The following is a 17,287-nucleotide window of genomic DNA, read 5'->3' as shown; positions in this document are numbered from 1 at the left end:
ATTTGTTGGGTTTAAAATCACTTCAAACATGCAATTCTACCAAATAAATAGTAATTCATTTCTATGTATTTTTTCACTAGAAATGTAGTTACAATATTTTATTTTGAAACACTTTCTTTTGCATCAGTGTGAGTATAATGTAACGTGGCCCCTGGCTATTCCCATCTATACTGGCTGGTTTGCCATACAAATATATAAGTACCCCTAATATATATGGTGACCACATCAAGAATTTGCAACAATGTTAAAGGGATATTAAACCCACATTTTTTCTTTAATGATTCAGAGAAAGCAGCAATTTTTGGAAACATTCTAATTTACTCTTATTATCAATTTTTCTTTGTTCTCTTGCTATCTTTATTTAAAAATCAGCAATGTAAATCTTAGGAGCTGGCCCAATTTTGGTTCAGAACCTGTGTTACGCTTGCTTATTGGTGCCAAAATGTAGCCATTAATAAGCAAGCGCTTTCCAGGGTGCTGAACCTAAAATGGGCCGGCTCTTAAGCTTACATTCCTGCTTTTTAAATAAAGATAGCAAGAGAACGAAGAAAAATTGATAATAGGAGTAAATTGGAACGTTTCCAAAAAATTGCTGCTCTCTCTGAATCATTAAAGAAAAAATTTGGCTTTAATATCCCTTTAACAACACAAAGAAATGAATCAGTACTTTTAGTGTGCTTTATTCTGCAGTGTAGGTGCCCAGTTAATAATGTATTTAATATTTTCAGATTCCTTCTAGATAAAGTATCAAACTTATCAGAGGAGTTAATTTCCTCAAGGCTGGTGCCGCTGTTACTGAATCAGTTGGTGTTCGCTGAGCCTGTGGCAGTGAAAAACTTCTTGCCCCATCTTCTGAGACCAAAACGAGGTAGCTCTATGTTAAAAAATAAATATATATATTAAGGAAGTTTTAAATAATTTTTTTTAAATAGTTTTCCACTGGTAAGCTACGTTTTTATAAGATAATATTTTACAATTAAAGAAATGACCTCCTTTTATGTGTTTACTTCAGTTGGGATAAGCACGTAGTCAGAGTTGGACTCCTGGAACTCCCCTATTGTTATCCAAATGAGAATATAGCTAGTGATTGGAGCATATGTATGTATTCCTGATTTTGATAGGCTCAATAGTTGTATTCTCATCTGGAGTAGCACAACCTTGACTGTATTCATACAGCTATTAAATACATAGTACAATGAAAAATATATGTTTTAAACAGTAAGATGCTGTAATGAAAAAAACATTCTTGTTAAATCTATGCCACAAAGAATTAAGGCAGTTCTGAAGGCAAAAGGGGGTCCAACCCGCTACTAGAAAGTTGTACCTAATAAAGTGGCCAGTGATTTTATATGTACTGTCATGGCCAAAAGTTTTGAGAATGACACAAATATTAATTTTCACAAAGTCTGCTGCTTCAGTGTTTTTTTTAGATCTTTTTGTCAGATGTTACTGTGGTATACTGAAGTATAATTACAAGCATTTCATAAGTGTCAAACGCTTTTATTGACAATTACATTAAGTTTATGCAGAGAAGTCAATATTTGCAGCGTTGACCCTTCTTTTTCAAGACCTCTGCAATTTGCCCTGGACGACTGTCAATCAACTTCTGGGCCACATCCTGACTGATGGCAGCCCATTCTTGCATAATCAATGCTTGGAGTTTGTCAAAATATGTGTGTGTGTGTGTGGGGGGGGGGTTGTTCACCCGCATCTTGAGGATTGACCACAAGTTCTCAATGGGAATAAGGTCTGGGGATTTTTTTGGCCAAAGACCCAACATTTGGATGTTTTGTTCCCCAAGCCACTTAGTTATCACTTTTGCCTTATGGCAAGGTGCACCATGCTGGAAAAGGCATTGTTTGTCGCCAAACTGTTCTTGGATGGTTGGGAGAAGTTGCTCTTGGAGGTTGTTTTTGTACCATTCTTTATTCATGGCTGTGTTCTTAGGCAAAATTGTTAGTGAGCTTACTCCCTTGACTGAGAAGCAACCCCACACATGAATGGTCTCAGGATGCTTTACTGTTGGCGTGACACAGGACCGATGGTAGCTGCCTATTCTTCTCCGGACAAAGTTTTTTCCGGATGCCCCAAACAATTGGAAAGGGGATTCATCAGAGAAAATGACTTCACCCCAGTCCTCAGCAGTCCAATCCTTGTACTTTTTGCAGAATATCAGTCTGTACCTGATGTTTTTCATGGAGAGAAGTGGCTTCTTTTCTGCCCTTCTTGACACCAGGCCATCCTCCAAAAGTCTTTTCCTCACTGTTCGTGCAGATGCACTCACACTTGCCTGTTGCCATTCCTGAGCAAACTTTGCACTGGTGGTGCCCCAATCCCGCAACTGAATCAACTTTAGGAGACATTCATGGTGCTTGCTGGACTTTCTTGGGCTCCCTGAAGCCTTCTTCACAACAATTGAACCTCTCTCCTTGAAGTTCTTGATGATCGGATAAATGGTTGATATAGGTGCAATCTTAGTAGCAGCAATATCCTTGCCTGTAAATCCCTTTGTGTGCAAAGCAATGATGACTGCACGTGTTTCCTTGCAGGTAACAATGGTTAACAGAGGAAGAACAATGATTTCAAGCACCACCCTCCTTTTAAAGCTTCCAGTCTGTTATTCTAACTCAATCAGCATGACAGTGTGGACTCCAGCCTTGTCTTTGTCAACACTGACACCTGTCTTAACGAGAAAATCACTGACAGGTCAGCTGGTCCTTTTGTGGCAGGGCTGAAATGCAGTGGAAATGTTTTTTGGGGGATTAAGTTAATTTTCATGGCAGAGGGACGGGTCACTCTTCCTAACATTCTGGAGTATATGCAAATTGCCATCATAAAAGCTGAGGCAGCAGACTTTGTGAAAATTAATATTTGTGTCATTCTCAAAACTTTTGGCCAGGACGGTATGTGTGTTTGTGTATATGTACTGCACGGGACTTTTTATATTTAAAGTGAATGTAAATTTTGATGAATCAGTGCCCGGTTTTTAATAATCCTATTTAAAATACTTACCTTTCTGCAAGCAGCTCCAGCGCTTCCTCCGCCCGTCGCAAGCCTCTGCCGACGACAGAAATGACGATTCCGGCCTTCCACCATTCACAGCGTTACTTTTGGCAATGATTCCCCCAGGGGTGAAGCCGTGATTGGAGGATGTTGGAATTGTCATTCTTGACGTAAGAAGAGGCTTGCGACGGGCTGGAGAAAGCGCTGGAACGGCTTGCAGAAAGAAAAGGTGAGTATTTTAACAAAAGCAGTGTAATTTAAAGTTTGATGAATGAAAGTGCCCCTGTTTTTAATAGGATTATTAAAACCAGGGCACTCATTCCTCAAACTTTACATTCACTTTAAATCCCCTTATATCAAATCCTTATTTTTGGACTTTTAATATTTGTCATAATACAGCTTATACGTGCAACCGAAAGGTAGTATTATATCATGTTTATTACTTTTGTATACTTAATACCATCAGGATAGTACAGCACTGTAATCAGAAAGGTAAAAGTTGTTTTTTTAATACATACAATGATTTGCATTGTGCAGAACGCAGAAACCAACAATGATAATCTAATGCTATCTCTTGTGTTTTATTATTACGATTCAGATATTATGGGACGAAACCGCGAAGATTGTCTGCTATCTCCAGCTCTGTTCCAGGCCAGAGTTATACCTGTGCTGATGAAAATGTTTGAGATCCACGAAGAGCATGTCCGTGTAGTGTTGCTCACCCACATTGATGCTTATGGAGAGCTCTTCACCTTAAAGGAGCTGAAGGACATTATTCTTCCACAGGTCAGAAGAGCTATTGGGATATTTATCTTATTTGTATTTATTTAGTTTAGTGTTGGTGTCATATTACAGTGTTTTCCTTCTATCCTACATTTACTTCGTTACTTGGACACCAGTATGTTTAAAGGGATAGAACGGTCAACATTGAAATCTACATGGGCGCATTTCAGTTTTAAAGTGAATGTAAAGTTTAATGAGAAAGTGCCTGGTTTTTAAAAATACTCTTAAAAACAGGGGCACTTTCATTCATTAAACTTTACATCTAAGCGTTTTCCTTATGACAGCAGACCGGCGATCCTCCGCCCACTTCTGATGTTGTAATTGGCATATCGATGATGAATCCGACTACCTCCAATCATTGCGTGGCCTCACGAGCTGGACGCATTGAGGTGCATGCAATGATTGGAGGAAGCTGGATTCATCATTGCTGTGCTAAGTATGGCAGGAGCTGCGGGAAGAAGAGCGCCGGTCTGCTCTCATAAGGAAAAAGGTAAGTATTTAAAAAAAAAAAAAAAAAAAATTAAACGTAAAGTTTAACCCCTTAACGATCAAGGATGTGTCAGGCTCGTCCTACAAAAAGCGATCGTTGGTGGGGGGAGTCATAGCAGGGAGGTGGGTGGGGGGCCGGTTCCTGTGTCCCTCAAGTGCGCACAATTGTGCGAGAGCGCGCGTGTACACGCTACATTTATATTAAAATGTATGGGAAGGAGGGAGAGGGAGGGGGTAATAAATGTTGAAAGGGATCTGGGAGGGGGGGTAGGAATATGAGGGTGTGCAGCTACACTACAGAAAAAAAAATTTAGATTAAAAAATACATTTTTCTCTTGTTAAGTGTAGTCAGTCCACGGGTCATCCATTACTTATGGAATATATCTCTTCCTAACAGGAAGCTGCAAGAGGATCACCCAGCAGAGCTGCTATATAGCTCCTCCCCTCACATGTCATATTCAGTCATTCTCTTGCAGCCTAACTAAGATAGGTCGCTGTGAGAGGTCTGTGGTGTTTTTTAACTTAGTTTATTTCTACAATCAAAAGTTTGTTATTTTAAATGGCACCGGAGTGTGCTGTTTATTCTCAGGCAGCATTAGAAGAAGAATCTGCCTGCGTTTTCTATGATCTTAGCAGACGTAACTAAGATCCACTGGCTGTTCTCATCTGAGGAGTGAGGTAACTTCAGAGAAGGGGAATAGCATGCAGGGCCCCCCTGCAAAAGAGGTATGTGCAGTAAATTATTTTTCTGAGGAATGGAATTGACTGAGGAAATACTGCTGATACCAATGTAAAGTAAGTTCAGCCTTAAATGCAGTGATAGCGACTGGTATTAGGCTGATGAGTGTGTGTACACTGAATGTATTTTTCTAAGGAATGGAATTGACTCTGAAAATTCTGTTAATACTGAAATAATGTATGAGCCTTAACTGCAGTAAAAGCGACTGGTAGCAGGCTTATTAATAACAATTCATAACTTTTCAAATGTATGTTTAAAACGTTTACTGGCATGTTAATCGTTTTTTGTGAGGTACTTGGTGATAAAACTTATTGGGGCATGATTTTTACCACATGGCCATCTTTGTTTTCTGCATAGAAACAGTTTTCTGAGCTTCCCCACTGTTGTAATATGAGTGGGAGGGGCCTATTTTAGCGCTTTTTTGCGCAGTAAAAATTCAGTCACAATCTGTCTACTTCATCCTCCATGATCCAGATCGTCTCTAGAGAGCTCAGGGGTCTTCAAAATTCATTTTGAGGGAGGTAATCAGTCACAGCAGACCTGTGACAGTGTGTTTTGACTGTGAGAAAAACGTTATTTATTAAATTGTTAATCCGTTTTTGGGTATTAAGGGGTTAATCATCCATTTGCTGGTGGGTGCAATCCTTTGCTAACTTAATACATTTACTGTGAAAAATTGGTTGCTATAACTATTTTGGTTCATTGTTATTTCAACTGTGACAGCTTTTTGTGCTTCTTAAAGGCACAGTAGCGTTTTTTATATTGCTTGTAAATTTATTTAGAAAAGTATTTCCAAGCTTGCTAGTCTCATTGCTAGTCTGTTTAAACATGTCTGACACAGATGAATCTCTTTGTTCACTATGTTTAAAGGCCAATGTGGAGCCCAATAGAAATGTATGTACTAATTGCATTGATGCTACTTTAAATAAAAGTCAATCTTTACATGTAAAGAAATTATCACCAGACAACGAGGGGGAAGTTATGCCGACTAACTCTCCTCACGTGTCAGTACCTTCGCCTCCCGCTCAGGAGGTGCGTGATTTTGTGGCGCCAAGTACATCAGGGAGGCCCTTACAAATCACTTTGCAAGACATGGCTACTGTTATGACAGAAGTATTATCTAAATTGCCAGAATTAAGAGGCAAGCGCGATAGCTCTGGGTTAAGGACAGAGCGCGCGGATGAGGTGAGAGCCATGTCAGATACTGCGTCACAGTTTGCAGAACGTGAAGACGGAGAGCTTCATTCTGTGGGTGACGGATCTGATCCAGGGAGACTGGATTCAGAGATTTCTAATTTTAAATTTAAGCTTGAGAACCTCCGCATATTGCTAGGGGAGGTATTAGCGGCTCTGAATGATTGTAACACGGTTGCAATTCCAGAAAAATTATGTAGGTTGGATAGATACTATGCGGTACTGGTGTGTACTGACGTGTTTCCTATACCTAAAAGGCTTACAGAGATTATTAGCAAGGAGTGGGATAGACCTGGTGTGCCCTTTTCCCCTCCTCCCATATTTAGGAAAATGTTTCCTATAGACACCACCACACGAGACTTATGGCAGACGGTCCCTAAGGTGGAGGGAGCAGTTTCTACTTTAGCTAAGCGTACCACTATCCCGGTGGAGGATAGTTGTGCCTTTTCAGATCCAATGGATAAGAAATTAAAGGGTTACCTTAAGAAAATGTTTGTTCAACAAGGTTTTATCTTACAGCCCCTTGCATGCATTGCGCCTGTCACTGCTGCGGCGGCATTCTGGTTTGAGTCTCTGGAAGAGGCCATTCGCACAGCTCCATTGGATGAAATTATGAACAAGCTTAAAGCACTTAAGCTAGCTAACGCATTTGTTTCTGATGCCGTCGTACATTTAACCAAACTTACGGCTAAGAACTCCGGATTCGCCATCCAAGCGCGCAGAGCGCTATGGCTTAAATCCTGGTCAGCTGACGTGACTTCTAAATCTAAATTGCTTAATTTCTCCAACATAGGTGTGTCCGGTCCACGGCGTCATCCTTACTTGTGGGATATTCTCTTCCCCAACAGGAAATGGCAAAGAGCCCAGCAAAGCTGGTCACATGATCCCTCCTAGGCTCCGCCTACCCCAGTCATTCTCTTTGCCGTTGCACAGGCAACATCTCCACGGAGATGGTTAAGAGTTTTTTGGTGTTTAAATGTAGTTTTTATCCTTCAATCAAGTGTTTGTTATTTTAAAATAGTGCTGGTATGTACTATTTACTCTGAAACAGAAAAGAGATGAAGATTTCTGTTTGTAAGAGGAAGATGATTTTAGCAAACGTTACTAAAATCGATGGCTGTTTCCACACAGGACTGTTGAGATGAAGTAACTTCAGTTGGGGGAAACAGTTGGCAGACTTTTCTGCTTGAGGTATGACTGGCCACATTTCTAACAAGACTTTGTAATGCTGGAAGGCTGTCATTTTCCCTATGGGGACCGGTAAGCCATTTTCTTAGTTTAAGCAAAAGAATAAAGGGCTTCATAAGGGCTTAAAAAACTGGTAGACATTTTTCTGGGCTAAAACGATTACTTTATTAAGCATATTTGGCAGATTATAACTCTTATTAGTTATTATAATCTTGGGGATTGTTTTAAAAAAACGGCAGGCACTGTATTGGACACCTTTTTCAATGGGGGCCTTTTCTAGTCATAGGCAGAGCCTCATTTTCGCGCCACTAATGCGCAGTTGTTTTTGGAGAGCAAGGCATGCAGATGCATGTGTGAGGAGCTAAGAATCACTGAAAAAGCTTGTAGAAGGCGTCATTTGGTATCGTATTCCCCTCTGGGCTTGGTTGGGTCTCAGCAAAGCAGATACCTGGGACTGTATAGGGGTTAAATGTAAAAACGGCTCCGGTTCCGTTATTTTAAGGGTTAAAGCTCTGAAATTTGGTGTGCAATACTTTTAAGGCTTTAAGACACTGTGGTGAAATTTTGGTGAATTTTGAACAATTCCTTCATACTTTTTCACATATTCAGTAATAAAGTGTGTTCAGTTTAAAATTTAAAGTGACAGTAACGGTTTTATTTTAAACGTTTTTTGTGCTTTGTTGACAAGTTTAAGCCTGTTTAACATGTCTGAACCATCAGATAAACGATGTTCTATATGTATGAAAGCCAAGGTTTCTCCCCATTTAAATATATGTGATGATTGTGACATAGTGTCCAAACAAAGTAGGAACAATGATGCCACAGATAATGATATTGCCAAAGATGATTCCTCAAATGAGGGGAGTAAGCATGGTACTGCAGCATCCCCTTCTGTGTCTACACCAGTTTTGCCCACACAAGAGGCCCCTAGTACATCTAGTGCGCCAATACTTATTACCATGCAACAATTAACGGCTGTAATGGATAATTCTATTGCAAACATTTTATCCAAAATGCCTACTTATCAGAGAAAGCGCGATTGCTCTGTTTTAAACACTGAAGAGCAAGAGGACGCTGATGATAACTGTTCTGACATACCCTCACACCAATCTGAAGGGGCCAGGAGGGAGGTTTTGTCTGAGGGAGAAATTTCAGATTCAGGAAAAATTTCTCAACAAGCTGAACCTGATGTTGTAACATTTAAATTTAAATTAGAACATCTCCGCGCACTGCTTAAGGAGGTATTATCTACTCTGGATGATTGTGACAATTTGGTCATTCCAGAGAAATTATGTAAGATGGACAAGTTCCTAGAGGTTCCGGTGCCCCCCGATGCTTTTCCTATACCCAAGCGGGTGGCGGACATAGTAAATAAGGAATGGGAAAGGCCCGGCATACCTTTTGTTCCTCCCCCTATATTTAAGAAATTATTTCCTATGGTCGACCCCAGAAAGGACTTATGGCAGACAGTCCCCAAGGTCGAGGGGGCGGTTTCTACTCTAAACAAACGCACTACTATTCCTATAGAAGATAGTTGTGCTTTCAAAGATCCTATGGATAAAAAATTAGAGGGTTTGCTTAAAAAGATGTTTGTTCAGCAAGGTTACCTTCTACAACCAATTTCATGCATTGTTCCTGTCACTACAGCAGCGTGTTTCTGGTTCGAAGAACTAGAAAAGTCGCTCAATAAAGAATCTTCGTATGAGGAGGTTATGGACAGAGTTCAAGCACTTAAATTGGCTAACTCTTTTATTTTAGATGCCGCTTTGCAATTAGCTAGATTAGCGGCGAAAAATTCAGGGTTTGCTATCGTGGCGCGCAGAGCGCTTTGGCTAAAGTCTTGGTCAGCGGATGTGTCTTCCAAGACAAAATTGCTTAACATCCCTTTCAAGGGTAAAACACTGTTTGGTCCTGATTTGAAAGAGATTATTTCAGACATCACCGGGGGAAAGGGCCACGCCCTTCCTCAGGATAGGTCTTTTAAGGCTAAAAATAAGCCTAATTTTCGTCCCTTTCGCAGAAACGGACCAGCCTCAAATTCTACATCCTCTAAGCAAGAGGGTAATACTTCTCAACCCAAACCAGCCTGGAGACCGATGCAAGGCTGGAACAAGGGTAAGCAGGCCAAGAAGCCTGCCACTGCTACCAAAACAGCATGAATGGATGGCCCCCGATCCGGGACCGGATCTGGTGGGGGGCAGACTTTCTCTCTTTGCTCAGGCTTGGGCAAGAGATGTTCAGGATCCTTGGGCACTAGAAATAGTTTCTCAGGGTTATCTCCTGGAATTCAGGGAACTACCCCCAAGGGGAAGGTTCCACAGGTCTCAATTATCTTCAAACCAAATAAAAAGACAGGCATTCTTACATTGTGTAGAAGACCTGTTAAAAATGGGAGTAATTCATCCAGTTCCATTAGGAGAACAAGGGATGGGGTTTTACTCCAACCTGTTCATAGTTCCCAAAACAGAGGGAACATTCAGACCAATTTTAGATCTCAAGATACTAAACAAATTTCTCAGGGTTCCATCGTTCAAAATGGAAACCATTCGAACGATCCTTCCTACCATCCAGGAAGGTCAATTTATGACCACGGTGGATTTAAAGGATGCGTACCTAATTCACAAAGGTACTAGGGTCCCTTCTAGTGGTTCTAAGACCAAGGGGCATTGCAGTAGTACCTTACTTGGACGACATTCTGATTCAAGCGTCGTCTCTGTCAAAAGCAAAGGCCCATACGGACGTCGTCCTAGCCTTTCTCAGATCTCACGGATGGAAAGTGAACATAGGAAAAAGTTCTCTGTCCCCGTCAACAAGAGTTCCCTTCTTGGGAACAATAATAGATTCCTTAGAAATGAGGATTTTTCTGACAGAGGTCAGAAAATCAAAACTTCTAAGCTCTTGTCAAGTACTTCATTCTGTTCTTCATCCTTCCATAGCGCAGTGCATGGAAGTAATAGGATTGATGGTTGCAGCAATGGACATAGTTCCTTTTGCACGAATTCATCTAAGACCATTACAACTGTGCATGCTCAGACAGTGGAATGGGGATTATACAGACTTGTCTCCGACGATTCAAGTAGATCAAAAGACCAGAGATTCACTCCGTTGGTGGCTGACCCTGGACAATCTGTCACAGGGAATGAGCTTCCGCAGACCAGAGTGGGTCATTGTCACGACCGACGCCAGCCTGGTGGGCTGGGGCGCGGTCTGGGAACCCCTGAAAGCGCAGGGTCTATGGTCTCGGGAAGAATCTCTTCTCCCGATAAACATTCTGGAACTGAGAGCGATATTCAATGCTCTCAAAGCTTGGCCTCAACTAGCAAAGGCCAAATTCATAAGGTTTCAATCAGACAACATGACGACTGTTGCATATATCAACCATCAGGGGGGAACAAGGAGTTCCCTGGCGATGGAGGAAGTGACCAAGATAATTCAATGGGCGGAGGATCACTCCTGCCACTTGTCTGCAATCCACATCCCAGGAGTGGAAAATTGGGAAGCGGATTTTCTGAGTCGTCAGACTTTACATCCGGGGGAGTGAGAACTCCATCCGGAAATCTTTGCCCAAATAACTCAATTATGGGGCATTCCAGACATGGATCTGATGGCCTCTCGTCAGAACTTCAAGGTTCCTTGTTACGGGTCCAGATCCAGGGATTCCAAGGCGACTCTAGTGGATGCACTAGTAGCACCTTGGACCTTCAACCTAGCTTATGTATTCCCACCGTTTCCTCTCATTCCCAGGCTGGTAGCCAGGATCAATCAGGAGAGGGCTTCGGTGATCTTGATAGCTCCTGCGTGGCCACGCAGGACTTGGTATGCAGACCTGGTGAATATGTCATCGGCTCCACCATGGAAGCTACCTTTGAGACGGGACCTTCTTGTTCAAGGTCCATTCGAACATCCGAATCTGGTTTCCCTCCAACTGACTGCTTGGAGATTGAACGCTTGATTTTATCAAAGCGTGGGTTTTCAGATTCTGTAATAGATACTCTTATTCAGGCTAGAAAGCCTGTAACTAGAAAAATTTACCATAAAATATGGAAAAAATATATCTGTTGGTGTGAATCTAAAGGATTCCTATGGAACAAGATAAAAATTCCTAAGATTCTATCCTTTCTACAAGAAGGTTTGGAGAAAGGATTATCTGCAAGTTCTCTGAAGGGACAGATCTCTGCTTTATCTGTTTTACTTCACAAAAGGCTGGCAGCTGTGCCAGATGTTCAAGCATTTGTTCAGGCTTTAGTTAGAATCAAGCCTGTTTACAGACCTTTGACTCCTCCATGGAGTCTAAATCTAGTTCTTTCAGTTCTTCAAGGGGTTCCGTTTGAACCCTTACATTCCGTAGATATTAAGTTATTATCTTGGAAAGTTTTGTTTTTGGTTGCAATTTCTTCTGCTAGAAGAGTTTCAGAATTATCTGCTCTGCAGTGTTCTTCGCCCTATCTGGTGTTCCATGCAGATAAGGTGGTGTTGCGTACTAAGCCTTGTTTTCTTCCGAAAGTTGTTTCCAATAAGAATATTAACCAGGAGATAGTTGTACCTTCTTTGTGTCCGAATCCAGTTTCAAAGAAGGAACGTTTGTTACACAATTTGGACGTAGTCCGTGCTCTAAAGTTCTATTTAGAGGCTACTAAAGACTTCAGACAAACATCTTCCTTGTTTGTTGTTTATTCTGGTAAGAGGAGAGGTCAAAAGGCGACTTCTACCTCTCTTTCCTTTTGGCTTAAAAGCATTATCCGATTGGCTTATGAGACTGCCGGACGGCAGCCTCCTGAAAAAATCACAGCTCACTCCACTAGGGCTGTGGCTTCCACATGGGCCTTCAAGAACGAGGCTTCTGTTGACCAGATATGTAAGGCAGCGACTTGGTCTTCACTGCACACTTTTGCCAAATTTTACAAATTTGATACTTTTGCTTCTTCGGAGGCTATTTTTGGGAGAAAGGTTTTGCAAACTGTGGTGCCTTCCGTTTAGGTGACCTGATTTGCGCCCTCCCTTCATCCGTGTCCTAAAGCTTTGGTATTGGTTCCCACAAGTAAGGATGACGCCGTGGACCGGACACACCTATGTTGGAGAAAACAGAATTTATGCTTACCTGATAAATTACTTTCTCCAACGGTGTGTCCGGTCCACGGCCCGCCCTGGTTTTTTTTTTTTTTTAATCAGGTCTGATGAATTATTTTCTCTAACTACAGTCACCATGGTATCATATGGTTTCTCCTATGCATATTCCTCCTGTACGTCGGTCGAATGACTGGGGTAGGCGGAGCCTAGGAGGGATCATGTGACCAGCTTTGCTGGGCTCTTTGCCATTTCCTGTTGGGGAAGAGAATATCCCACAAGTAAGGATGACGCCGTGGACCGGACACACCGTTGGAGAAAGTAATTTATCAGGTAAGCATAAATTCTGTTATTCCTTTCAAAGGGCAGACCTTATTCGGGCCCGGCTTGAAAGAAATTATAGCTGACATTACGGGAGGTAAGGGCCATGCTCTACCTCAGGACAGGGCCAAATCAAAGGCCAAACAGTCTAATTTTCGTGCCTTTCGTAACTTCAAGGCTGGAGCAGCATCAACTTCCTCCGCTCCAAAACAGGAAGGAGCTGTTGCTCGTTACAGACAGGGCTGGAAAGTTAACCAGTCCTGGAACAAGGGCAAGCAGGCCAAGAAACCTGCTGCTGCCCCCAAGACAGCATGAAGAGAGGGCCCCCTATCCGGAAACGGATCTAGTGGGGGGCAGACTTTCTCTCTTCGCCCAGGCTTGGGCAAGAGATGTCCAGGATCCCTGGGCGTTGGAGATCATGTCTCAGGGATATCTCCTGGACTTCAAAACTTCTCCTCCACGAGGGAGATTTCATCTTTCAAGGTTATCAGCAAACCAAATAAAGAAAGAGGCGTTTCTACGCTGTGTACAAGACCTTTTACTAATGGGGGTGATCCACCCAGTTCCGCGGACGGAACACGGGCAGGGATTCTATTCAAATCTATTTGTGGTTCCCAAGAAAGAGGGAACCTTCAGACCAATCTTGGACTTAAAAATCCTAAACAAATTTCTAAGAGTTCCATCATTCAAAATGGAAACTATTCGAACCATCCTTCCCATGATCCAAGAGGGTCAGTACATGACCACAGTGGACTTAAAGGATGCCTACCTTCACATACCGATTCACAAGGATCATTATCGGTACCTAAGATTTGCTTTCCTAGACAGGCATTACCAGTTTGTAGCTCTTCCCTTCGGATTAGCTACGGCTCCAAGAATCTTTACAAAAGTTCTGGGCTCACTTCTGGCGGTACTAAGACCGCGAGGCATAGCGGTGACTCCGTACCTAGACGACATTCTGATACAAGCGTCAAGTTTTCAAACTGCCAAGTCTCATACAGAGATAGTTCTGGCATTTCTGAGGTCGCATGGGTGGAAGGTGAACGTGGAAAAGAGTTCTCTATTACCACTTACAAGAGTTCCCTTTCTAGGGACTCTTATAGATTCTGTAGAGATGAAAAATTACCTGACAGAGGCCAGGTTATCAAAACTTCTAAATGCTTGCCGTGTCCTTCATTCCATTCCACACCCGTCAGTAGCTCAGTGCATGGAAGTAATCGGCTTAATGGTAGCGGCAATGGACATAGTACCATTTGCGCGCCTGCATCTCAGACCGCTGCAATTGTGCATGCTAAGTCAGTGGAACAGGGATTACTCAGATTTGTCCCCCCTACTAAGTCTGGATCAAGAGACCAGAGATTCTCTTCTATGGTGGCTCTCTCGGCCACATCTGTCCAAGGGGATGACCTTTCGCAGGCCAGATTGGACGATTGTACCAACAGACGCCAGCCTTCTAGGCTGGGGCGCAGTCTGGAACTCCCTGAAAGCTCAGGGATTATGGACTCAGGAGGAGAAACTCCTCCCAATAAATATTCTGGAATTAAGAGCAATATTCAATGCTCTCCTAGCTTGGCCTCAGTTAGCAACTCTGAGGTTCATCAGGTTTCAGTTGGACAACATCACGACTGTGGCTTACATCAACCATCAAGGGGGAACCAGAAGTTCCCTAGCGATGTTGGAAGTCTCAAAGATAATTCGCTGGGCAGAGTCTAACTCTTGCCACCTGTCAGCGATTCATGAACCAAAATGACAGGGGAATACAGTTCACTTACGAAATAAATAAACATAACATTTCGTTTCTAGATCTGGACATTGAAACCAACAATGACCAATTTAATACCAAAACTTTCTTTAAGAAAATCGATTCCAACAACTTTATTCATGCTACAAGCTGCCACCTTTCAAAGTGGAAAGAAAATATACCCAAAGCACAATTTCTGCGGATTAGAAAAAACTGCACTAACCTAATAGACTACGAAGAACAGTCTAAAATTCTAATAAAGAAATTTAATGACAAAGGGTATGATGATATAACAATTCAGGATAATTTCAATAAAATAAAAGACATAGATAGAAAAGATTTACTTAAATATAAAAGACATGAAGATCCTATAGGCATAAAAGAAATGGAGGATATATCTGTCCCTTTCATTACAAACTATAATGGGGACCATAAGACTATCGAACGTATTATTAAAAAACATTGGCACCTAATTAGAGAGGATCCAATTATTGGAGATAAGATCTCTATTAACCCAAGATTTATATACAAAAAATCAAAGAACCTAAAGAGCACATTGGCCCCCAGCGAGTTTAAAACAAATAATCAGTCCAAACAACATGACCTACTAGGGAACATAGTCAAAGGCTTCTTTCCCTGCCATTGCTGCAGATCCTGCCACTACACAAATAAAACCAAAGAATATACGTCAACTCAAACGGGAATAACCTACCATATAAATGACACTATCAGATGTACAGATAAAGGAATCATATACCTCATACAGTGTAGTTGTAATATGCAATATTTAGGAGAGACCTCTAGAACACTCCGCGAAAGAATTAGAGAACACCTTTGTATCATAGAAAAAGGCAACAAGGAAACACACCTATACAGACACTTTAGAGAGGTCCATAATAACCGACTTAAAGACTTTAAATTCTGGGGGATTTCAAAAGTCAAACCAGAATGGAGAGGAGGGAATTTTGAAACAAAGCTCCTAAAAAAGGAAGCCGAACTGATATATACCATGAAAACACTGCACCCATTAGGCTTAAACTCAGAACTTGATGTAGCTCCTTTTATGTTTGACTAAAACTTCCCCTAACGGTCTCTATTAGATATGCCTTTTAAGAACAATCGGAACCTCCTTTCATTATTTGCCCAAGTATGCAACCACCAAATGCAAAACTTTGGAATAGTCTGTCTACATTTTTTATGTCATATACACATGTGTTTAACTTTTACATATGTGTTTAATTTTACCCCTAATACACTAAGAACCGTTTTTCATAACTAACTTACGTTTGCAAGTACCAAATGTAAAACTTTGGAATAGTCTGTCAATGTCATATACACATATGTGTTTAACTTTTACCTATGTGTTTAACTTTACCCCTAATACACTAAGAACCGTTTTTTCATAATTAACTTCCGTTTGCAAGTACCAAATGTAAGATTTTATAATATTTATCAAAAAGAGAACAAATACCGACATATGTGTTTAACCTTTAACTATGTGTTTAATCATACTATCATCCCCCAAACAATACTGACTCTTGATCAGATAAGTATGCCCCAATATGCAACCACCAAACATGATATATCTAGAATGTCTGTCTATTTTCTGTATCATATACACATATGGGAAAAATTCTTTACCTATGTGTTTAACTTTAACTCTAAGACAATGAGAACCCCCAGTTCTCTCTTTTTGTCCCTAATTTACTTCTGTTTGTAACTATCAAATGTAAAACACTCTGTAAAAACTTTATATTCCCTGTACAATACTGACATATGTCTTTTACCTCTACCTATGTGTTTAATCAAATTGAGGACTCCAAAAAATACTAACTCTTGAACAGACTTTACTCATAATTTAAGTCGATTTCACTTGACACCATGGATGTGACCATATTACACGTATGGTTGTTCCTTTCTGGAGCAATATGTACTTTTAGTATACTAGTTGTTAAACTAAAATTAACAACGGGAAATTTCCAAAAAACTACAAGAGACAATAAGATACCTCCTTAAAAGTTTAAGGGATATAACTCAAATTCCACCTTAACTGGGATCACACACCCCTTTGAACTAACCAATAAGGATGCAGGATAGCCCTATAAAGGAATACCTGCCAGCAATGAGAACACATCTTGAAAAAGCCCCAAGTGAGGGGAGAAACCGGTTGATGACTGTGTCTCATTTCCTACAAGAAGAACTACTGCTAAGCTGAACTCCTTTAAGGCTTGTGAACTTGATACAGCCGCCGAAAGGATCGCTATTGTGTTGAAAAAGCACACAGGACAACTACCAACGCCTGGCTCACTACCCCCAAGGCCTGTGAATTTGAATACAGCCCTCTGAGGGAGCGCACCAGTCTACAAATTGAATATACTGCCAGATGATCTAGTACCTGCACTAAGCACCACAGAATAAGAGTGCCTTGAAGTTACTATCTACCATCATCTAAAGGATTGCTATTACCCCAGAGATCGTTTACATTCTGTTCCTCCCGAAATCAGCTGGACATTTTCAGAAAGGGTGATGTAAGTGAACTACTCTAGGAGTACACACCCACCTCAGGAGGAGGTACAGGACGAACAATATTCAATCTGTGCTCCACAGATTAGCGCAAGGTACCTCACTCGCCCATTAGCTTGATCCAATGCTATTAGTATGATCATCTAGTCACGAGTGTTTTTGTTCACTATAGTGCACTTTCAGGTTAATACTGTTTTAACCCTAGATTATTACTGTTTTAACCCCTGGTTTTTACGCTGGAC

General features: G+C 41.3%; 1 protein-coding gene across 1 annotated transcript in view; it reads left to right on the top strand.

The window, feature by feature from the left end:
- The window catches only part of SCYL3 (SCY1 like pseudokinase 3), a 169,870-nt gene that overhangs the window by 100,061 nt on the left and 52,522 nt on the right, over positions 1–17,287 (top strand). The window contains exons 7-8 of the mRNA XM_053693282.1: positions 729–868; positions 3,602–3,789. Of these exons, the coding sequence (XP_053549257.1) occupies positions 729–868; positions 3,602–3,789 (328 nt within the window). The remainder of the gene's footprint in view (positions 1–728; positions 869–3,601; positions 3,790–17,287) is intronic.

Source organism: Bombina bombina, chromosome 10 (assembly GCF_027579735.1).
Source record: "Bombina bombina isolate aBomBom1 chromosome 10, aBomBom1.pri, whole genome shotgun sequence".
Lineage (NCBI taxonomy): Eukaryota > Metazoa > Chordata > Amphibia > Anura > Bombinatoridae > Bombina > Bombina bombina.
The sequence above is the reverse complement of the archived record's forward strand: the minus strand, read 5'-3'. Positions and strand labels throughout refer to the sequence as shown.